Source organism: Aulonocara stuartgranti (genome assembly GCF_965226115.1).
Source record: "Aulonocara stuartgranti genome assembly, chromosome: 7".
In the NCBI taxonomy this organism is placed as follows: domain Eukaryota; kingdom Metazoa; phylum Chordata; class Actinopteri; order Cichliformes; family Cichlidae; genus Aulonocara; species Aulonocara stuartgranti.
In genome coordinates, this window is record NC_138945.1 from 65049879 (window position 1) to 65073967 (window position 24089).

Below are 24089 nucleotides of genomic sequence, written 5' to 3' on the forward strand. Positions count from 1 at the left end.
TGGGATCATGGAACAGACGTTCATGTTCCACATCAAATGTGTAACCTTTATTGAAACAAGTACATACTATTCAAAGTTTACTGAATATGAATTTATTTGTACTTTTAAAATCATGTATTTTTTTTAAAAATATGACATATATAAGAACTTATGTTTACTAATGTGTTACATAGAAGCGTTTCAATAAGGAAAGATTATTAGAAAGGATGAAAATGATTTATCGATGAACAGAATATACACGGTTAGACTCCGATGGCCTATCTCAGCCGAATGGACCCTGGCTGTAAAAGGGATTAGAGCAGGACCCCCGGAGCTGAGATGAAGGTGGCTTGAATGGAGTTTGAGTGATGAGAGGTGGAGGTGGGTGGCACAAAGGCATCTGCAAAGGAGAATGACAGTAAACTAACTGAAGTAGGTAAAAATGTCAACAAACCTTGCTACTGGTTATAATAACCCAGATAAAATTAAGTAAAGTTTTTGTAAAACTAAGTGCAAATAATCAAGAAAAAATATGTACAAAAAAAAAATAATTATTCGTATATTCGTTTTGTTTTATACAACTATACATGAAATGTGTCAGAAATGAGGAAAATTAGAGGGGGGAAATGCAAACATGCAAATCATAAAATGTAATATTTTGGGGTCTTTTTTTAAAGATAATATAGTTTTGTATCTTTGCCATGAAATTTACAGTTATTTATACATGATGTTGAAACTAATAAATAAATAATAATATTAGTATTGTGTTCAGGTACAGAGTTTATTGAGTTTCAAAGTTAGTAAGTTAGAAAGTGACTTTCATTTCTACAAAAATGATAAACGTGTGGGTTTCCGTTGTTGACGTAATATTGGACCTGGAAGTTCAACGGTTTGCTTCTTTGCGCATGCGTCCTCAGAGCTATGACAAATTGTACCGCTCCTCGGTATACACCCGTATATTACAGTATGAGGCGCGCAGAGTATGGTATTGACTTAGACTGATAAAAATATCATGACCCGGTTCTTCAGCGGTCACATTTGCTAAGTTAGCCGTTACCGTTGGCGCAGCTAAAGCTAGCTCGGCCGTGTCTGTTGTTGTTGTTGTTTACACGTCGCCTTTTCCACTAAAGTGCCTGAAACAATGCAGAGAGTGAGATATTTAAAGAGTGGCTGGCAGCTGCTGAAATCAAGCTGCGAGGGAGCAGCAAAGCAAGCGAACACCCAGTCTTCGGCCTCAAGATGTTATAGCCATGTAAGTCAACGCTTTGTACAAACTGTATTAACGAGAGTGGAGAAGGGAGTGCTGATTGAAAGCACGGTGGCGCTCCATCCCATTTCAGTGCTACCTGTCAAAGAAATGTATCCTGACAGAAGAGTATTCAATCTCAAGTTATCCAATTTTTTTTTTAACATTTTCTGCTCAGCCATCTTTGACTTAAATATAAATATTCTAATCTAAAGTTTGGAAATATCCGGTGATTTCTGTGAAGTTTTAGTCTCTTTTGTTAAAGCCCATTCACCCACTTTCAAATCTTTTTCCACACTTTGAAATCTCAGACCATGTTTGAACACAACTTCACATTTGTCTCATGTGTCTGGGTATTGGCTAACTAAAAAAGTCAAGCAGTCCTGCAGAGTGCCATATTTGAAAACTGCTAATAAAAAATCACATTGGAAAGAGGACTCACAATTTCTGAATGACGTAGTTGTATTTTACAAGAAGAAGCACTCAGAGTGCAAACCTCCACCAAGGCTACCCGCTATTAAGGGAAGTATTACATTTTGTATGTATGAATTTTGTTTTCTTTGTTTGTTTGTTTTTAAAAAAAATTTATTTTAAGAAGTTTGTAGTGCAGTAAAAATTAGGTAAAGGTAGGATTACAGATGTTTAATTTGATTATACAAATATTATGTAGGAGTGGGTAATGGATAATAGGTACTGACTTGCAGCTCTTTTTTCTTGATAATACTTTCTTTAACGATATAATACATTTTGGAGTCAACTCCACAAAGAAAGCTTGAGGTCAGAGGTCAAATATAACATCATTTGGATGCAGACTATATTATTTTTAGTCCCCATATACCAATATCATTTCCTAAATGTTGCCAATACAAACAATGGCAGTAGAATTCTAAACATAATTTTGAAGATAAAAGACTGAATGTTTGATGTTTGACCTTGAAGGAGAGGCCAGAGGACAAATGTGCCACATTTTACATTTTTATAAAGTAATTTTTTATGTTTACAATGCACACCAAACTTGTAAGGGACTTATAAGGAATGCATGAATGTTTTTCATATTTTTATTTGTCAAACGCAGATCCTCAATAAATTTTATGGTAAGAAATGTGAAAGAACTTTGAGATATTTATATTTGAATATTTCCTTAGATTTCAGTGTGTGAAAAAAGTGAGTGGATGGGCTCTTTCTTAAACAATATCTAGGAAACTATTTAATATGATAAGCTAAAATCTCAGAGCAATTATTATAAATATGTAGAAACTTACAAGATGGTGGAGCAAAAGGCCAGAGACTGAATGTCCCAGCAGGAGAGCATGCTGAGGCTACTCACTGCACACATTGATCATTGTATTTTTAGTATACTATAGTATATAGTACGGTATAGATTATTTTAGTATCTATTCATCAGTGTTCAATCACTAACTTTAATAAAACTATGCTGCATAGCTCATAGAAGCTGCAGTGGGATCAAAGTCTCACTCAGTTCAGTGTGCCTGCAGCGATGAGCTCTCAAAGACTGCTCAGAATGCAGTATCAGTTAATGAGTAACCTTATGTTGTCATACTACACATGTCCCCACTCTGTCGCCTGCTCCCTCCTCAGGCAAGCAGCTCCTTCGGGCTCCTCTTTGACATTGACGGGGTGCTGGTGAGAGGCAAGACTCCGATCCCTGCAGCCAAGCAGTGCTTCAAAAACCTGGTGGACCGCAGCGGAAAATACAAGGTCCCTGTGGTGTTTGTCACTAATGCTGGGAACTGCATGAGGCAGACAAAAGCGGAACATCTGTCACATCTGCTTGAGGTGGAGGTAAATTGAGAGCCTTTTAAAACATTATCAGTTTGCTTTGTCTCGTGTATTTTGTTTTTAATATTCTTTGATATCAGCCATTTATTCTAGACTCTGTTTATCTCAGGTGTCTCCAGACCAGGTGATGCTATCCCATAGTCCTTTGCGAATGTTTACCCAGTTCCACAAAATGCGTGTGCTGGTCTCCGGACAGGGTCCAGTAGAGGAAGTCGCTCATAAGTATCCTGCAATAACTCGGGTAATCTGGTGCCTGCACTCTGGATGTTGACCTTTAAAGCTGAATGTTCTGTTTATTCACTTGTTTTTCTCCATGTTCCACTTTGTTATCAGTGTTTAATCGTTTCACCCTTTGTTCCCTTTACTGCTTGACAGTCTCTGTGAAGCCCTTCAACAGATTTTTTTGTTTTTTTGAGTTAGTGGGATTTTGTTTTTAATTCAAGTCAAACATTGTTATTTGAAATATAAAGAAATGCAGTAAATTAAACATTGGAAAACATGTTACAAAAAAACACCAAATACCCAAAACACTGTTAAGATTTTCTACATATTTCCAGCTTGTAATTCCTGCTCAACCGGTTTGACTTTAACTCGCCAAACTTCAGCCTGGGCTTTCAGGATGTTGTTACTATAGATGTGCTCAGAGAAGCGTACCCAGTCCTAGATGTTGTGGATCACAATAGAAGACCCAAAGATGTTGTAAGTAATACTGTTTAATCCATTTATGTTCAGTTCAGTTACACGTCTTCCCAACTTTGCACAATGTCCTTCAGGTGCCGCCCACTAAAGGTTTACGGCCAATAGATGGTATGTTTCCTTTGCGCAGTCATTACATAATCCCTGAGAATTAATGATTTTCTGGTAATGTGGCCTAATTGTATGTTTTGTTTTTATTTGGTCCTGCAGCTGTTGTTTTATTTGGTGAGCCTATTAGATGGGAGACCAACCTCCAGCTTATTGTTGACGTGCTGCTAACTGGTGGGAACCCAGGCAGCACTTGGAGTTCAGCGCATTATCCTCACATCCCCGTCCTGGCATGTAACATGGACCTGCTGTGGATGGCAGAGGCCTGGAATCCCCGGTACACATCAACACCACAGTCTGAAATATTACAACCTTCAAATTTTACAGTATTCTTGTTATACAGTGCCATGGAAAAGCACTATTATCAAAACCTACCTGGCCCTGTGTGAAAAAGTGATCGATCTCTCATTAAATCATGAATTACTTTTGAGTAACCACATTTGAGAGCTGAGTTCAACTTCACCAGCCACAGTGGCCTGATTACTGAGAAACCTGTTGAATAAAGAAACCTCTTCAATAGAAGTTAAGTGAATTAGGCAAAATTATTCAAGAAAGCAACACATCATGCCACACTCTGAAGAAACCACTAAGAAACAAAGTCATTGACATTATCAGTCTAGAAAGGGGTACAAAGGCAAATCATAGTGAAAGCTATGAGAGAAAACGTGGAACACAGGTGAACCTTCCCAAGAGTGCCCGGCGTACCAAAATGATCCCAGGAGTGCATCACCTATCCAGCAGGTCACAAAAGAACCCAGAACAACATCTAAAGGATGTCCAGCAGGACAATGATCCAAAACACACCAGCAAGTGCACCTCTGAATGGCTAAAAAACAAAACAAAATGAAGATCATGGAGTGGTCTATTCAAAGTCCAGACTTAATTCCAATTAAGATTCTTTGGCATCTGAACTTAAACGGGCAGTTCATCCTTGAAAACCCTCTGATGTGCCTGAATTAAAACAATTATTTAAAGAGGAGTTGCACAAAGCTCCTCCACAAATGCTTGCTTGCCAAGTGTGTCACAACCAGTTATTAGGTTTAGGTTTTTTTATATTGGACCAAGTTGGCTTTGATAGCTTTTCCCTTAATAAATGAAATCATTTAAAAAACTGCATTTTGTATTTACTCAGGTTATGCCCAATATTAAAATTAGTTCGATCTGTAACGTTAAAGTCACAAATATGACAATGTGCAAAAAACTAAGAAAGGGAACAAAACAAAAACTTTCTCACAATACTGTATTTCCTGTTCCTTGCATCACAGGTTTGGTCATGGTATGTTCCTGGTGTGCTTAGAGTCTCTGTACAAGAAGGTCACAGGATACAAACTCAAGTACGAGGCTCTGATTGGGAAGCCCAGTGTGGTGACTTATAACTACGCTGAGCTGCTGATTAGACAACAGGCTGAAAGACTTGGCTGGAACACGCCTGTGAAGAGGGTGTATGCTATAGGGTGAGTTTTTCAGTCTACATTTAACACTTAGAAATTCAGTTTAAAAAATAATTTGAACTGAGTCCTTTTTTTTTTTTATAGTGATAATCCCATGGCCGACATATATGGCGCCAACCTCTACAATCGCTACCTCCAGTCTTCTCGTCACACCAAGGCACAGATGCAGGCTCAGAGTGCTGGTGGAAGTATAGATCCCTCAGCTGTTGATGACACCCCTAAAATGACATCAGCAGAACTAGGTGGAGCTTCACGTGTGGTAGAAAGGGATCTCCCTGAGGGATGTAGCTCAATCCTGGTGTGCACAGGAGTGTACAGCAAAGACCAACAGGAGCTGCTCTCAGACCCAACGAAAACAGTCACAGAACAACGCATCTTCCATGGTCACAGAGACTTCCGCTTCGATCCCAGCCTCACTCAACCATCCTTCGTGGTGCATGATGTGAAGGAGGCGGTTGAGTTGGTATTTAAGCAGGAAGGCTGGCCACTACAGTAGGGGTCTCCATCTCATAGTCTGATCTTTCACCATTAGCAACAGGTTATCAAACCATTCCCTTGATTATTACAGGGGAGAAGTAGGTGTTACTATGTTATAACGAGCCATAGAGTCAGCTGTAAAAAGGAATAATATCAAATACATAGAAGTTGCATTTTAAATCAGTCATCCATTATAGTGCATCAGACCACTGCTGAATTCTTTTAAAAAAGTTTAAGTTTTCAATAATAGACATCACTGTTTCTGAGTCAAGGAATTCAGGTTTTTGAGTACATACATTAAGTTGTTGAATTACACATTTTAGTACTTTAAGTATTGGTAAGCTCATGAGTGGATTTCAGGTGGAATTCCTCCACAGTTACATCTTTCCAGCAAGTTTAGACTGATTCAGAAAGAGCTGTACAAAGACACAGTTTTGTGACATTACTATTTCAGGCATTTGCACAGTCAAAAAAAAGACACCCCTATAGGTCCTAATTTGTTTTTACTGCTGTCATATTTTACCTAATTATTTTTTTTAAACATGAATTTATAAGCTCTATTTAAGTTGCCAGCTATGAGTGTATTACATCATTTTTTTTTACTTTAGCCAGCAGCATGTTAAATTTTATTTTGAAAAAAACTAGTCTTATTTTCTGAAGTTGGTGGAATTTAACAGTAGGGTTTTTCACATAATGAATAGTGAATGTCTGTTAGAAGACTGCAGTTATAGTTACAGCGCCACTGAAAATACAGTTTTTACATTTGTAACTGGTTTAACAATGTGTGATTTGCAGGTGACTTAAACCTGTGGCATTGTACTTCAAAAGCCATATGATGTGAAAGAACCTTAAAAAAAGGGATTAAAATGACACAAGGCTACATGTAAAACTGTAGTGTTTACTGTGCTGGAGTCTGTGTACAGAGTCCTCTGGCAGAGGAGTGGTTTGTCATCACATTCATTATCCTTAGAATAATATTACAACATGTTAAATATTAAAAAGTCAAAACATACAAAACCAGTATTCACACACACGTTGCAACACACAGTTTCTCTTTAAATAACATCCCATTCTCTGGTAGAGAAACAGGTAAATTGAGTATTCAGGCCTCCATTCCCACTCTTCGAGTGACTCCCTGCTTCAGCCTTCTCGGCACCCACACTTTTTATCTGTAACCACGGCACTAGGAACCGGGTGAGAGTTGTTACTCAGCATGAACTGAGGAGAGTTTTCAGAGGACTCGTTTATGATGGTCATACCATTGCGTGCCATTAGTTCTCGAGCCATAAGAATGAAGGCAGCCTCTATGTTCTGGGCCTCCTTGGCTGAGGTTTCCAGAGCAGCCAGCACACCACTGTCTTCTGCCAGATTGCAAGCATCCTCGAAGAGCACCTGTCTCTTATTGTGGAGATCTGACTTATTACCTGCAGTGGTGAACAGAACCAGAGTTGGTAAAAACAGAAGTGAAGCAGATATTTGCAGCTATGATTTGTATCATTTTCAGTTAAATTATTCTTTTAGTGCAACACTTACTACAACCAAGTCTTCAGATCACATTTAAACTTTACCCGTCAAAAACATGGGGCATGTTTCTGACTTTTTGGAATTATATCTTTCCCAACAAACTTAGTAGACTTTAACTATAAGATACATTTTTTTTAGGGTTAATACAGACAACAGTCACACACCGGAATCGCTGTTTTAGCACATTATGCATATGTCTTTGGTCTGTAGGTGGACGTTACACGATACACTACCTACAGAGACACAAGAAGAATATCTAAACTCTACATAAAAATACTCTCCCTCACTGGCATGCTCTTTCATGTCATTGACCTATTGCAAATTAATACAACAATACTGCATTCAGTTAGTGAGATCAGGATTTGATCTAATCATGAAAATATGGATTTATCCTGCCTTGTATCAACAGCTAAAGCTGCTGGTGTGACATTGTTTGGGATATTTTCTTGGCACATATTGTTAACACATTGTTAAACAACACAGTCTACTTCAGTCTTTTTGGTGACCATGTTCATCCCTTTATTAGCACAATCTACGGATCTGCTAATGACTTTGCAAGTGACTTTTGTCTTGTTGTTTGAATTGATTTTGTAACATGTTTTTTGTGACAATATCTACAACTCAAAAATATATTCTGCTCTGTGCAGACAGTTTACATACCAATGAGTATCAGCACCACACTGGCAGCTCCGTACAGCTCCACTTCCCTGATCCAGTGTGGAACCGATTCAAATGTGCTGCGTCGAGTGATGTCATAGGCCACCATCGCCCCATGGGCGCTGCGGTAGTAGCTTTGAGTTATGGTGCGGAAACGCTCCTGTCCCGCAGTGTCCCACACCTGCATCTGCAAAACACAGATAACACAAATATGGGTTAACCGGTTATACAGAATAGGTTAAGGATCAACAGCGTACAACTCTTAAGTTATTCAAGTATGATGTCAGGTTTGTCTGCTGTTTGCAGTTGTTTCTGAACAAATGTCTGCAAATGTCTAAACAGAATTATAAACTAGCAGCTAATAAATCAACACACCCAGAAAGCTAACAGAAACACCGAGGATACTACAGACAGCTTGTCAGCCCCTCCCCTTTCTCTGAAGAAATAAAACAAAAGGAATTCTTTACTTTAAGACAAGAGTGCACCCACACGGATCTCATAAATTGCACACACCTAAATATGTGGACAGGACTGCACTATCAGCTGTGATGCAAGTGCTTAAAATAAAAGTCATCTACCTTCACCTTCTTGCCATCAATGTCCAGGGTACGAACAGTAAAGTCAACACCAATGGTGTTTTGTTGCTTTTCGATGAAGATGCCAGATTTGAAGCTTTGCACCACGCAGGTCTTCCCAACATCTGAGTCACCAACCAAGATGATTTTAAAAAGAAAGTCAAAAGAGTCTTCAATCTCTGGCCCAGCAGTCTGCATGGTGACAAGAGGAACAGAGAAAGGGAAAAAAAACACTATCGCTGTAAGACGAGACCCAATACCTTTGGGCCTCAGTGCAAATGAACCGGTCCCTTCCAAGTTGTGTCAATAAGAACTTAGAATATTTACACAAACAGCAGTCACATCCTTGAGAAAGAAAGGGAAAAATCAATTGTCTACTGGCAGAAGTAACACAGACAGTTTGATCCCTGGTGAAAGATCCATCCAGAGCTCAATAAAAAGTAAAGGTTCTGTCAAATCTAATCTGTAAAATCTAGTGAAGCAGCTTGCTTTTTTCTTCTGCTATCTTAAACCCATTCTTTAACCTTTGTTCAACAATCAGAAAAGATTACACAATCAGCTCAGGTATTCCATAGCAGGGATAAAAATCAATATTCCTTGAGACAGACTAGTCAGAATCCAAAAGCTGTTTCTTCATCAGGAGTTTGTTTCCATATCTACATTACACCAGTAGTCACATTCTTGAAACACAAGTAGATTCTGTCCTTCTGCCCTTTAGACTGTCACTCTGTGTGCTTGCTACACCCCTGCGCCACTCAGTTTACTTCTGAGGCAGTATAAGACACGCCTCCTACCTGTGTTGGAAGTTGTGATTTCCAACTGCCAGCCCACCTGCACCACTGCATCTTGGGATATGGATTTTCTTTGTATGTTTAACAGGACTCAATACCTGAAAGAGCCAGACAGCAATCATTCATTACCAAAGGCTCTTAAAGATCGAGCTAAAATGAGTAGCTAGAACTTACCGTAAATTATAGGAGTGAACAAAAGTGTTGAAGGTTCACTCTGAGTGCAGACTTCCCATTTTAAGAGGGTGTGACTGCTACACTTGCAGCCATGCAACTATAAAAATCAGTATTTAAGCATGTGGGCATGGTCAAGATAACCTGCGGAAGTGCAAACTGAGCATCAGAATAGGCCAGAACGGTGATTTAAGTGACTTTGAATGTGGTATGATTATTGGTCCAATACAGGCTGGTCTGAGTGCTCTTATGGTGACGTCTTCCAGCAGGGTAATGCACCAGGCAAAATCATTTCAAACTGGATTCTTGAACATGACGGTGAATTCATTATATTCAAATGGCCTTCACAGTCAACAGATGTCAATCCAGAAGAACACCTTTAGGATGTGGTGGAAAGGGACATTTGAACAATTAATGCAGTTCTGGGGGCAAAATGAGCTCCAATCCAGTACTAGCAAATATACCTAATAAAGTTCACTGAGAGTGTATGTTAAATTTGTTGGATTTACTTTAATTTCTAATAATTTCTCTGGTTTTGCAGTGCTGGGTTCTCCAAGCAATGATATGGTCTGCCAGCATATAACGAGCAAAAGAGGTGTCTTTGAACGCATCACTATTTAATACAGAAAGTGCTGATTGGGAGATACCACGTATTCCAAGATCATAGGAAGATAGCTGGAGTCATTTATGTTAAATGCATTTATTTTCTGTGTCTCCTCAGTAAGGTATTTAGTTGTTCTTTTAATTACTGTTAGGTTAGAGTAACAATTAAATTAAAGCTTGATTTTGCTTCTCTAATATTAGTTGATTAGCTTTGTTCCCTTGTGTCTAAATTGGTCCGATCAGCAGGTATTTAAGATCCCCTTTCCTTCTCATCTGATCAGTTTTGGTTGCTTGGATTGGTTTGAGCATTGATGTTATTTTATCTCATGTTGCTTCTTACTTTTTAAGTTGTAACATTACTGTTTGACTTTTTCTTCCAAGGATAAAATAAAGCACTTTTTTCTCAAATTTCTGTGTCCCTGTGACTAACCTTTCATGTGGAGAAAGGTTTTATTTACAAGGCTTCAAATACCTTAGAGCAAACAGCCTACACCCTTACACCCAATAAAACTACTCACGACAAAATGTAATCACGTTACATCTTTGTTTTAACAGCTGCCCACCCCACAATGATTAACAATTAAAGAAAACATAAGCTCTTCTCCCTGATTACAACCAGCTAACACATTCCAGAGCAATCAGGAAACTGTAAAGAGTTAACCACAAAATGAACAAGAAGAAACTACACAAAAATACACCAGAAAAGCATAATTTAAATCATTTTACCTCAGGCTTCACACATTGGCATCACAGTGAAATGCTAACACAGACTGAGCATACTGCTCTGAATCTCTCTCTCTCTCTCTTTCCACCCCCTCACTACATTCTGTCGTCATCTCAGCCCACAGAAGAACAAGGCACAGCTGGACACAGAACAATGTGTGAAGTGTGAGGGGCACTTGACCAAGCTGGGTCTATCTTTGGCTGTGACCACCAGCCACCTTCTTTCTGTCATGTGGGTGGTGCCTTATTTGTTCAGTGCAATGAAACGTGGTTTTGTTGACCACAGAATGAATGAGACCGAAACAGATCTTTGACCGTGCCATTTTTATCCAAATAAAAAAAAATGTATTGCAGTACATCTACAGAAAATTGTATTCTGGACTTTTAAATATCTAGTCACACGAACATCATATCAAAATTTGAATAATTCCATTGATTTAAAAAAAAAAAAAAAAAAAACATAAACCAAATACGTCTTCACCACAACCACCTTAAGAGAACAAAAATCCTTGTGTGACTCAGCAGAGTCTTGGCCCAGAAGCTGTGGTGGTGCAGAAATCACAGTTAAGCCCGTAACTAAGCTGCCGCATCACAGTCATACACGTCAACCTGCTGTGTCATCTCTTCTGCTGCAAATGTGCTGGACTCTGAGTGTTTCTCAGCCTAAATGTGTTGCTGAGGCTCTGTTGACTTTTTCTCTGTTTCAGAGGTTTCTTGCTTGATGTCTCGAGGGAGGATGGTTCTGGAGGAGGGACATGGATTGGCTTCCAGGGGATTGGATTGACAAAACTGGGCGATGGGTAGGATTTGTCATAGGGACCTAGAGAAAAACAATCCAATGCAACAGTGACACATAAATCTCTGGAAGTCTAATTAAACTAAACTATCTACAGGAGCCTCCGGACTAAGACCACCAGGTACCGGAACAGCTTCTTCCCCACAGCTGTCAGACTCCTGAACTCTGCCTCCTGACATCTGACCCACGTTAAACTCATGGACTGAACATACACACACCCACAACCACCTACACACACACACACACACACACACACACACACACACACAATGAACAACTGTACCCTCAAACACACAATAATAACATGGACTGAACCACCACTCACAACCACTAGCACTTTATATAGCCTCTGTAGAAATTATCCACATGTCTCACTTATCTTAACTGCACTACTGTATAATTCTGTGTAAATAATCATTCTGTACATACGATAACTTTTAACCCTAAAACTGTTTATAACTTGCATAGTTCACATTTCTGTATAACTGTATATCTCAGATTTCTGTATAGTTTTTCATATTTATATCCTGTTCATAGCCTGTACATAGCTTGTACTCACTACAGCCTGTACATACTTATAGTTATAGAATATTCACAACATACTTCATACCGTGTACATTATAACATACCATAATAGACCCATTTCTGTAATATACTTACATATCTATATTATTGCTAATATATATTGTAATATATCTATATCACTAAAGCACTTCTGGATGGATGCAAACTGCATTTCGTTGCCCTGTACCTGTGCATGTGCAATGACAACAAAGTTGAATTCTATTCTATTCTATGGAATGATTATGATGTTTGAGTAAAATAAACCCAATAACGCCAAGTTAATTCAAATAAACATACTTGATGGATAGCTGGGCTTTTTGGGACTAGCTTTGCTTTTTTCATTCGCCTTTGCCAGCCATTCCTTAAACTTCTCTTCAGCCCTCCTACGCCGCTCCATCTCCTGCTCCTCCTTCAGGGAGGCTTCCTCCTGTCAAAAAGATACAAAAGAAATCTCTGAGAAACCATTTGGAATTTAAAAAAGAAGAGACAGCTGAACGAGAGCCTGATTACTTTCTCCTTCTTTTCCTTTTCTATTTTTTCTTGGTTCTTTCTTTGCAGCCAGTCTTTGTACTTTTGTTGAGCTTTCTGTTCAGTCTCCCGCCGTCTCTCCTGCTGCCTCTGCATCTCCTCCTCCTCCTTTCTTTGTTTAAGAAGTTGCTCATGTCTCTCCTAGAATTATAACAAGAAACATAAAAGACTGTAGCGTAGCAGATAAGAAGATCAACACAACAATTTTACTTGAGAAGTTGTTTACCTGTTCTGTTTTAAGTTTTAGCCATTCTTGGATCTTGTTTTCCATGATGAGCTTTTTCTGTTCCTGCTCCCGTTCTTGTTTTTCTTTTCTTTCTTTTAGTAAGTGCTCCTAATATATGGGACACACGGAGCTTTTATTGGGGTGAAATGGTCACTACAACAAATTACAATCAGAATAAAAACACTTTTCTATTATGGGGATGGGACTAATGACTGCATGCCTTTTCTACTTTCTTTTCCTGCTTAAGACGCTCCTCTTTTGCTTTATTCACCAACCACATTTCCCACGCACTGAGGGTAGGTGAAGCTGCAGGCTGCTCCGAAATCGCTTTTGGTAGCTCACATCTATAAAATAAACGCAGATATAAAATTAGCTATGCCGCAAACAAGCCAGAACTAAAGCTGAACTAAAGCTTTACTGCAGCACCTGAATGGTGAAATACTGAGCCTGGAGTCATCCCTCTCTCTGGGGGAAGTGGTCTGCTGATCTGGGGTGGATCTCAGTTCTTCTTCGTCACTGTCGAAGCTGTCATGATAGATTGGAGAAAGCAGAGAAAAAGTGTCTTCTTCATCGGATAGGATTCCGTCGCCAAAGTCCTTTGATGGATGGAAGTCTTTGAGAGGGGTCGAGCTGAAGCAGTTGGGTAGCCTCTCTCCAGACATCACTAGCCAGCAAATCTGTAGCGGACAGCACAAAAGCGAACAAAGTTCGCTAAGTCTTTTCTGTTTTCTTATGTAAAATGTAAAAGAAATGGGTAATGAGACACATAAATCTGAAATTCCAATGTCAGACACGGACGACGCTATATGAAAATATGTATTTAGCAGCATGCTAACGTTAGCTCAGCTCCTTAGCTCACTCCAACGACAACATAAACACATTTTGTGACATGCTATGAAACATTAGCAGAGCAAACTAGCTTACCGGAAAAAACAAATGCAAACTGGAGCTATTATGTTTAATTTTACAGGTTAACTGTCTCTTTCCAGGCCAGCTGGTCTCTTCTTCCAATCACGAGTTTGCAGCAGCGGAGGTTAGAAGTGATTTACAAACTTTTTCCCATGATACACCACGCCCCCACGCTGAGCTGGACGCTGTTGTCGTAACCATGGCGACACCACAAAAACGCACGTAGTTTAACAGTCCTAATCAACCTGCTCAAACTGCTTCACATTTCCACTTTTTATTTAAAGTAATAATGGTACAAAATCTCACGTTTGTATATTACTTCCCAGTTTAAATTACACTAAAATATAGGCCACTTTTTTTTTTTTTGCTTTAAAGGACTAAATCCGAAAAGAAATTTAAACTTGTTAACTTAATTCTTGTTTTCTAAGGCATTAAGGATGTATACTATATATATACTACTATGTATACTACAACCGTTCCAATCTGGAAAAAAGTTCAAAGACATCATATGAAGCTCAAAATTACCATGACATTCATGTTTGTGATGAGTGTGTGATACACTGTGTGTAAACTTTTAGCTGTTTCTTCATTAAAAAAGGCAATTGGGACATTTAAATATGATAAAGCTTCAATCATTTTGTGAGGTTCATTAGAATGACTGCTTCTATCATATTTTATTACATGGGACATTCCTAAAAGTGGGGAAGACAGAGAAATCAGATATATTGATTGGACTCTTGCTTCATTTCTGGTAGTATTATTGCAAGGTGCTTATCATTAAATGTTGTCAGCATATCAATAAAATGTAGATAAGTCTAAAAATAAGTCTATTAAGGACTGTAGACTTTGTACTTTAATGAATTCCAATGTTCAGTGCTTGTTTGGACAGCTAGTTCACCTCCTACAGTGATAAAATGCTGTCTGTCTCAGAGCTCCTTTAGTTGAAGTTAACCTGCACATGCACCCTGTCTCACTCTCACTTAACATTTTGAGTCTAATTACCAGCAGGCCAGTCAAAATGAGGTTGTACGGGGAAGTGAAGAGAAGAGCTGCTTTCACAGAGACATGTAATATTTTGTGAGTGTTTGTAAAACCTTCTGCACTTGTTTATTTTTTAATGTTACAATAATATTGTACGTTCCCACAATACAACTGTGATTATGTTAACTGAAAACAGTGAGCATGTCAGCAACCGTGGTTAACCTCAATCATGGAAAGATTAACCTTCAAAGGGAGACATTAGTTATTGGGCTTATTGTATTCCCAGAAACTAACTACTACTACTCCAGAGCTCCACTTAATAAACTGATTATATTTATCATCACATGACAGACCATTCATTGGCAACATTATTTAAGTCATTATTTATACCAGGTATCTTATAAGATGACTTGAAGTGAAATTGAACCCGTTTGATCTGGATAATAATGCTATCTTCACAGCATTAAAGATCATTATTTAAAAAAACAAAAATAAATAAATCAAACAGCCACATGTTTATCTTTGAAATATTAGAAATATTTTAGGGTTGTCCTCTAAATAGCTCCCATCCATCACTCCTCCCTTATATAGTTTTTCATAATGTGTGAAATCTGAGTAATACATCCACACTTCCCCGTAAAATAAAGATGGACGAATCAGGTATGGCCATTTGCAGAAAACAGGTGGGTGTGGCTGAGTATACGTGTCCAGTGTCAGAGTCACACCTGGTTGTGAGATTCCAGCTTCTGTTACTCCTTCCCGACAAGGGCAGCAGTTCTCATTCAAAGCTCTTTACCGACAGCATTCACCCCACCAAGCAGAAGAGCTGCCCGGGATGGTAGCAGGAGACTTCAGGAGACTCCCAGAGGGCAGAAGCCCACTGCGACGTATCTCCCACACGCCTCATCTAGACCAGAGACCACGAAAGAAGCCTCGCAAGAAGCTCCAAGTGATCATCTGTGTACTTCTTGTGGAGTTATTTGAAAGGTTCACTTTCTTTGGGATTGTATGTAACATGATTCTATTTTGCACTGTGAAGCTCGGATATGACAACTACCTCGCTGCAACAGTCAACCTGTGCTTCATAGGAGCCAGCACACTCACCCCTGTTCTGGTTGGCTGGTTTGCAGAAGCCTGTCTAGGAAGGACTAAGGTGCTATACGTGTGTGCGTTTCTTCATTTCTTTGGTAAGACACAAGGGATTAAAGGTTGACACAAGTTGGCTGCCAAGAATTTGAAGCCATATGACTTCTAAAACAGCGTTTACCATCTTGGACTGTATTATTGTGAAAAGCAAGACTAGAGTAAGATCTGATGTTAGGCGATGACAGCTGTTTATAATGTTGTAATATTATAATGTATTTATTTTTATTTTTAAATGGCAGGAAAACAGGTGGGCACCTTGTACTTCTTTTCATTTGTTTCAGTAATTTTTTTTTGACTACATATCTCATGAATGTATCAAATCAACCATTGCCAAAAAGAAAATATCACTCAGAATCATTAGATGCATCTGCCACTGTAGGTACAGCCATGTTGCCTGTGGTGGCATTTCCCTTTGAGGATTTCTACATCGACAGCCACCACATGACCCACCAGCTGGGGTCTCGGGAGCAGCAGATTCTTTTTTACACTGGCCTGCTGGCTGCTGCACTGGGCATCGGTGGCATCCGAGCTATCCTTTGCCCCATGGGAGCTTACAACCTGCAGGGCTACAACCAGCACCAGCTCCTGACCTTCTTCAACTGGTGGGTGATGAGGCTACCCTGACGCATCATACATGTAGTTTACCAGTAGATTCATTTTTAGTTCTGCGAGGTTGGGTTTCGTATGGTTTGATTTCAGACAAAAAAAGTAGTAGTGACATGCCTTTGTTATTATATTACAAACAAACCTTTCTGACATAATGGTAATTCTATACTAGAGTGCATGGGGGGTTTCCTCTAAGGACTCCTTCTCCTTTCATAGACAAAACAAGTTTAAATTGAACCACCCTAGATGATGAAATTAGCACAAAGATATTTTGGATTTAAGTCTGACCAATATCACTGGCTCACTCTAAGATTTTTTTTCTCTTAATTTAGGTTCTACTGGCTGGTGAATCTGAATTCCACTGTTGTGTTTCTGGGCATTGCTTACATCCAGCAATCTGTGGCCAAAAATCTGGGCTTCCTCATCCCCTTCACCTCAGTGCTGCTGGCTCTCATTGCCATACACATGATGCGCAGTAACCTCACCTACAAACCCAAGAAAGGTAAGATACCAAAAAAAGGATTAGAAAGAGAAAACCTTTTCCTCGTCTCCTTTTTTGTACAGGCCACAAAAAGTTCAACTGTTCGTGCTTCATGCTTTTATTGAGCTTAGGTGGATCATTACTGACCACATTGGGAGTTTTCTTGAACTCTTTCAAGATGTGCTGCCTCCACTATCGCTACTTGAGCGGGCAGGTAGCATCTTGGCTGGACCGGGCGAAAGAGAATAATGGTGGCCGGTACAGTGAGACTCACGTGGAGAATGCCAAAGTCCTGGCCAAGCTCTTCCCTCTTTATGGGCTTCAGCTGCTCTACAGAGTCTGCCTCACACAGGTAGGTCCCTGAGAAATTATAATGCATGAAGCAGAAAACTGACATGTTTAATCGCCTTCAGGTCTGGTTAAGAAATATGCCTCCCACAGATCCCCTCAGGTTACTACATTCAGACGATGAGCTCCAACCTTCACCTGAAGGACCACCTTTTGCCCATCGCTGCCATGAATGTGATCAGCATCCTGCCTCTGCTGCTCTTAGCGCCACTGATGGAGTGTGTGATGACCTGCTACCTGTCCATGGAAAAAACTCCTCCAGCACCTGTAAAACGTATTAGTGAGTATTTACATGCATGCAAGCCCCAACTAGTTCGCATGTTGTCGTTATTTATTCTCTTAAATATTCCTTTATCTCCTCTCATTCCCTCTTTTTGTCTTGTAATCACAACCTCCCGTTCCTCAGCCCCCTCTCTCATCACCCCACCCTGTCCATCCTCCCCCTCCAGCTCTGGGCCATGCATGTGCCACTCTGTCGGTCCTGGTTGCAGGTTTGACTGAGCTGCAGAGGAAGTCTTACCCCCTGGTGGAGCAGACACTTTCTGGAAAGCTTTTGCAAGTTTCTTCCATGCCGTGTTTCCAGCTGGCTCCTCAGTACATCCTGCTCGGTCTGGCAGAAGCTCTCGTCACCCCTGCGTGTGAGTGGGAGACTTACTGTTATGTCTCCGTTTGTGCATATCATTCTGATTTGTGAAACGAGTATAATGTGGCACATAAGCAGCAGGAGACATGCTCATACAGTTTCTGTTGTCTGGCAGGCTCCCTCATTTCTTTCCAGCTCACCCCGAACCACATCAGAGGGATCGCCCTGCACTTCCTCACTCTGTCGTATGGAGGGGGATGTTTTCTCGGTGCCTTTATTATTCAGCTGATGTACTTTCTCTCTGGAGGTAAAATTCAAACAAACAAACAAGAAAATACAAATACAGGACTAACAAATGACATAGAGGCACTGGTACTAAACACTGTGGTGCTCTGTTACAGGAAGCTTTTACCCAAGCACACTGCATGATGGCAATTTGGAGAGATTCTTCTTCCTCTTGGCCACACTGATGGCTGTAAATACCCTGGCATTTTGGAGTGTGTCATACAGGTACAGTAAAACAGGTAGACGATGATCCAATAAAGTTTAGATTGTTCCATGTCCATCACAGTCTGTTGAAGGTTCATATCAACAGCTGGTAAAGAATTTGATGTTTTAGCAAAAACACATACATAGAGTTTGATATAAGAAACATGATAACTAAACGGTTTCAGTGTAAACTTTTTATTCAAAGCATGTTTTTACAAGTATATTTGTAAAAAGAAAAAAAAGTATCACAGCTCTAAGTGTATTTCTTGTTACATTAATGTTGTGCAGGTACGTGGACCTAAGTGTTCAGGGCAAAGCGCTGACCATCAGCCCTCTGACTGAGAAGCTGCTGCATTACAAGGCCTGTCTGCGCTTCTACGACACTGTAGACCGCACCGACTGCATTTTATGAATGATTTCTCTAAAATGTCCTCTGTTACTGGTGCTAGCACTTTGTTACTGAGTCAAAATTTATAGTGATTGACTAAATTGTAAAAATGTAAAAATGTAATATATGAAGTGTGCATATTTTATTTATTTTCACGTATATTGTGTATTTAATTAAACGTCATGAATTGTGAGCTTTGTTTTATTTACATAAATGTGAATTCAGGAGTAAACTGGGACATTTCTATATTGAAAAGGTGAATATTAGTACAATAAACTCAATAAAGAATATTATTATTAGTATGCATGGTCCTTACTTTAAGGCAGTTTAGCTAAAGCAATGACTCCGTTTACGTGACTGAACAGTAGCTGCAATTACAAAGCAATCATATTTCAAGCTCTCCTCACAATGAAAATCAGACTTAAAGCTATTAACCACTTTTCCAAACAAAGTGTGCTTAAACGTGATCAATTTTAGACATGACACAAACAGAATAACGTAATCTGTTTTTAACCGTCACTTTGAAAAATATATAAACATTTAAAGAGTATAACTACCTTTAAATTATTGCATCTTATATCAGGATAAATTTCAATACAAATAGTAAATAAACATTATATAACTATATGTATTTTTGTGAAGGTTTCTCCAGTGAATTATCAGGAAAAAAGGACAAAGCATCCAAGGTACCGTCCTCGTTTCTGTTAATCAGTTATGTTGTCACCAAGAAATTTCTAGGACTGATGTGAAAAATATGAAATGAGCATTTAATCAAACATGTCTCTAACTGCGTGTCATCACAACTTTATTTTATTCATGCAAACATGAATTTAAGAGTATACTGTAATATTACCTCATCAAAAAAGGTAAATTATAGTTTATTAAAATCAGTAAACAAATTATTATCATGATCCTTCATTTGAGTCATTTCAGAAAAAGCAATCCTTTACTTTGAGTCAGTTGAGCAGTAGTTTCCCATCGCTTTAAAACAAACAAAAGCTTGTTTTCATTTTGTTCCTCTACCTTACAACACAATAAACTCAAAAAGACTCACCCTCTATGTTTAAAGCTCTAAATATAAATAATGCAACATAAATGAGACTTAAGTTACAGAGAAATCATCCTCTCAAAGTCTCTTTGGGCTCAGTTTTAGGCATGAAGGAAGCTGTAAAATCAGCCTTAAAATGAAATACTAAAAAGGCATGTTACATTGTTTATTGTGTGTTTTGTATCATTCAAGTCTTTCACAAAACTGCAAATAAAGAGGAGTTTAGTCACAAGAAAAAGCAGAATAATAGAAATTCTCTCCTAAACTCTCAGGGAGTTGAGCTGTTATTACATTTTACACCTTGATATAAAAACTAACGAGGTAAGAGTCATCAAAAAGTGCCAAATGTCAGATTTTACATTTTAACAAGCATCTTGGGAAAGACTTAAAAATATCCACTGTTTAACTCACACAGCAGAAACCTCAGAAATATTCATATATTTGTGTTGAGCTATTTGGATTTCCCTTGCGACCAATTCCGTCCAAGCTACTTTCACTTTTCCCACTATTTGGACACTGAAGTAGCTGAATTGCTCATGTTATGTTTATTATCAAATATGTCTTAATGTCTTAAAAGTATTAATTTATTTACTTGAAAGGGGGAAAAGGTAAAAAAACATTTATCAATCAGTGTTTTGATGCAGTTTTACTACTATTTAAAAGAAAAAAGATAGTTATAATAAGAGGAAAGGTAATTGTTTACTGTTTGATTCTTGATTTTTAACTGAGAAAGAAGTACTCAGAGATTATTTTTATCACTTTGTCAATCAGTGCACTAATATTGGAAACTGCACTATTGTCTCTAACTCTGAATTTTAAATGTGCAGCTTGTCCTGAAGATAACACTTTATTAATGTGTGCAGCAGTGAGCACAAAGTCTTCAGTGATGAGGAATTCTCCACAGACATGTTGACCCTTGTTATTCTGAACTGATCCCATGTAGGGTATCGAGTTGTCCAGAGCTTTTGTTCCATGAAAAATTCCTGTTGAAAACTCTGGTAAATAAAAAAAAAAAGAAGATGATAAAGTTAGTGTGCCGTTTACAGCCGTAAGATAAATCAGGTATATTTGATGTTCACACTGATGCCTTGTAGACATGGTAGAAAACAAAGAAGAAACTTGTGAAGACAGTGCATGGTGCCAGCAGGACACTCAAACTGTCCTTTACTCAGTAGAAAGACTTTTATACATCACGCGTCTTAGTTTGAAGGCTGGTCTATCGTTATCATCTCGACTTCCTGTCATGCCAACCTCTCTGCAGTGCAGGTTTGATTTACCATTATCTAATGTCAAAAGGGGGATGGTGCGTTACAAGGCAGCAAGAGAGACAGAAAGGCAGGAGAGTTCAGGTAAGAGTTGGATTTTAAATAGAGTGCGGGCAGGCAGAGATGAGGATCCAAATGCAGGACTCAAACACAGAATTGTAACTCAAAACCTCAGCTTTATTGCTGGAGAAATTAAAACATGAACTGAACAAGGGTAGTGAACACGAAAATATTGACCACAGTATAAAACACACATCCGATGGTACGATGCGGCACTGAGCAAGGGCAAACACAGGGCTAATATACACAGGGAAGTAATCAGGGAATGGAAAACAGGAAACAGGAAAACAATACACACTAAACTAACACTAAACTAAGACACGGACTGGACAGAGAGAGACAGACTAGACACTGAACTAAACCAGCAAAAAACATGAGAACACAAAACCTAAGAACTAATCCCTAAACAAGAATAACTAAAACATAGATTAATAATCATCATCATCATCATCATCATAACCAACAAAAGCACCACAAGAGAATAAGAAAACAATCCATAATGCAAAAACACACCAAAACATAACAACTCAAAATACTGGCTCAAACTGACCCAGAACCGTGTCTTTTAGACCCCATTCCTACAAAACTGCTCAAAGAAGTCCTGCCATTAATTAATTCTTCGATCTTAAATATGATCAACCTATCTCTAATAATCGGCTATGTACCACAGGCCTTCAAGCTGGCTGTAGTTAAACCTTTACTCAAAAAGCCATCTCTAGACCCAGCAGTCTTAGCTAATTATAGGCCAATCTCCAACCTTCCTTTCATATCAAAAATCCTTGAAAGAGTAGTTGTCAAACAGCTAACAGATCATCTGCAGAGGAATGGTTTATTTGAAGAGTTTCAGTCAGGTTTCAGAGCTCATCACAGCACAGAAACAGCTTTAGTGAAGGTTACAAATGATCTTCTTATGGCCTCTGACAGTGGACTCATCTCTGTGCTTGTCCTGCTAGACCTCAGTGCAGCGTTCGATACTGTTGATCATAATATCCTATTAGAGCGATTAGAACATGCTGTAGGTATTACAAGTACTGCGCTGCAGTGGTTTGTATCATATCTATCTAATAGACTCCAATTCGTGCATGTAAATGGAGAGTCCTCTTCACACACTGAGGTTAATTATGGAGTTCCACAGGGTTCAGTGCTAGGACCAATTCTGTTTACATTATACATGCTTCCCTTAGGCAGTATCATTAGAAGACATAGCATACATTTTCACTGCTATGCAGATGACACCCAGCTCTATCTGTCCATGAAGCCAGATAACACACACCAATTAGTTAAACTGCAGGAATGTCTTAAAGACATAAAGACCTGGATGGCCGCTAACTTTCTGCTTCTTAATTCAGATAAAACTGAGGTTATTGTACTCGGCCCTGAAAATCTTAGAAATATGGTATCTAATCAGATTCTTACTCTGGATGGCATTACCTTGGCCTCCAGTAACGCGGTGAGGAACCTTGGAGTCATTTTTGACCAGGACATGTCCTTCAACGCACATATTAAACAAATATGTAAGACTGCTTTCTTCCATTTGCGCAACATCTCTAAAATTAGAAATATCCTGTCTCAGAGTGACGCTGAAAAACTAGTTCATGCATTTATTACTTCCAGGCTGGACTACTGTAATTCATTATTATCAGGATGTCCAAAAAACTCACTGAAAAGCCTTCAGCTAATCCAAAATGCTGCAGCAAGAGTCCTGACAGGGACTAGAAAGAGAGAGCATATTTCTCCTGTTTTGGCTTCCCTTCATTGGCTTCCTGTTAAATCCAGAATTGAATTCAAAATCCTGCTCCTCACATACAAGGTCTTAAATAATCAGGCCCCATCTTATCTTAATGACCTTGTAGTACCATATCACCCTATTAGAGCGCTCCGCTCTCGCTCTGCAGGCCTACTTGTTGTTCCTAGAGTATTTAAAAGTAGAATGGGAGGGAGAGCCTTCAGTTTTCAGGCCCCTCTTCTGTGGAACCAGCTTCCAGTTTGGATTCGGGAGACAGACACTATCTCTACTTTTAAGATTAGGCTTAAAACTTTCCTTTTTTCTAAAGCATATAGTTAGGGCTGGACCAGGTGACCCTGAATCCTCCCTTTGTTATGCTGCAATAGATGTAGGCTGCCGGGGGATTCCCATGATGCATTGAGTTTTTCCTTTCCAGTCACCTTTCTCACTCACTATGTATTAATAGACCTCTCTGCATTGAATCATATCTGTTATTAACCTCTGTCTCTCTTCCACAGCATGTCTTTATCCTGTCTTCCTTCTCTCACCCCAACCGGTCGCAGCAGATGGCCGCCCCTCCCTGAGCCTGGTTCTGCCGGAGGTTTCTTCCTGTTAAAAGGGAGTTTTTCCTTCCCACTGTCGCCAAAGTGCTTGCTCATAGGGGGTCATATGATTGTTGGGTTTTTCTCTGTATCTATGAAGCGCCTTGAGGCGACTCTTGTTGTGATTTGGCGCTATATAAATAAAATTGAATTGAATTGAATTGAAATTGTAAGGAGATGTCATTTCAGGACTTAAACCAGACTCTAAGAAATTGCTGTGTCTAATTTTGCGATGCTGCGAGTAACAAACTGGGTTCCGTCTGGAGGTTGAAGAGGAACTCTCCCTCGCCAGGCCGACAGCCGTCTGTGCCACAGTTTATCTCATCTCAGTTTATCTCATGGAGTGCAGGGCTAAATTTAAAATTATTAGATATTTAAGACAATGTATATATTCTTCTATGACAAAAAATACAAGTGTTCATTTAAGCAAATAAACAGAGCCGTAAGAGATGTTTTTCAGAAATTGTTGTCTTTATTTTGATTTGCAACTAACAAATTTTTTAAAAATTTGTAGTTTTTGTCGTGCTCTCTATTATGTGAAC

General features: G+C 39.1%; 4 protein-coding genes across 7 annotated transcripts; 2 read left to right on the forward strand and 2 right to left on the reverse strand.

Annotated features, from left to right (window-relative positions):
* The first annotated feature begins 884 nt into the window (after positions 1-884).
* Positions 885-6646, forward strand: hdhd5 (haloacid dehalogenase like hydrolase domain containing 5). 2 transcript variants are annotated; one of them, XM_082539997.1, is made up of 8 exons: positions 885-1231; positions 2825-3028; positions 3135-3247; positions 3631-3724; positions 3799-3832; positions 3932-4106; positions 5095-5283; positions 5365-6646. In XM_082539997.1, the coding sequence occupies exons 1-8, from the start codon at positions 1121-1123 to the stop codon at positions 5774-5776; spliced, it is 1332 nt and encodes a 443-aa protein (XP_082396123.1). In that variant the 5' UTR covers positions 885-1120; the 3' UTR covers positions 5777-6646. The 2 variants fall into 2 exon arrangements, with proteins under 2 accessions (XP_082396123.1, XP_082396124.1); XM_082539998.1 differs by lacking the exon at positions 3631-3724 and having other exon boundaries at positions 3135-3266.
* On the reverse strand, positions 6636-11117 carry rab19 (RAB19, member RAS oncogene family). Of its 3 annotated transcripts, none has more exons than XM_082540016.1 (5): positions 10805-11117; positions 9308-9402; positions 8517-8705; positions 7942-8125; positions 6636-7181 (listed from the first exon to the last, which is right to left on the reverse strand). In XM_082540016.1, the coding sequence occupies exons 2-5, from the start codon at positions 9356-9358 to the stop codon at positions 6898-6900; spliced, it is 708 nt and encodes a 235-aa protein (XP_082396142.1). In that variant the 5' UTR covers positions 9359-9402; positions 10805-11117; the 3' UTR covers positions 6636-6897. The 3 variants fall into 3 exon arrangements, with proteins under 3 accessions (XP_082396142.1, XP_082396141.1, XP_082396140.1); XM_082540015.1 differs by lacking the exon at positions 10805-11117 and adding an exon at positions 9479-9548; XM_082540014.1 differs by having other exon boundaries at positions 9308-11117.
* Positions 11118-11272: 155 nt separating this feature from the next.
* ccdc34 (coiled-coil domain containing 34) lies at positions 11273-13982 on the reverse strand. The gene is made up of 7 exons (XM_082540007.1): positions 13840-13982; positions 13342-13592; positions 13136-13259; positions 12916-13023; positions 12672-12830; positions 12459-12588; positions 11273-11621 (listed from the first exon to the last, which is right to left on the reverse strand). Exons 2-7 carry the CDS (start codon positions 13575-13577, stop codon positions 11419-11421), a joined length of 960 nt encoding a protein of 319 aa, XP_082396133.1. The 5' UTR covers positions 13578-13592; positions 13840-13982; the 3' UTR covers positions 11273-11418.
* A 1470-nt stretch (positions 13983-15452) lies between these two features.
* slc15a5 (solute carrier family 15 member 5) lies at positions 15453-18984 on the forward strand (the record flags this gene model as incomplete). The annotated part of the gene is given in 10 exon segments (XM_082539974.1): positions 15453-15629; positions 15632-15992; positions 16331-16553; positions 16890-17059; positions 17170-17390; positions 17480-17666; positions 17836-18024; positions 18145-18276; positions 18371-18479; positions 18747-18984. Coding segments are annotated over 10 exon segments (1893 nt in total). The 3' UTR covers positions 18871-18984.
* Positions 18985-24089: the final 5105 nt, after the last annotated feature.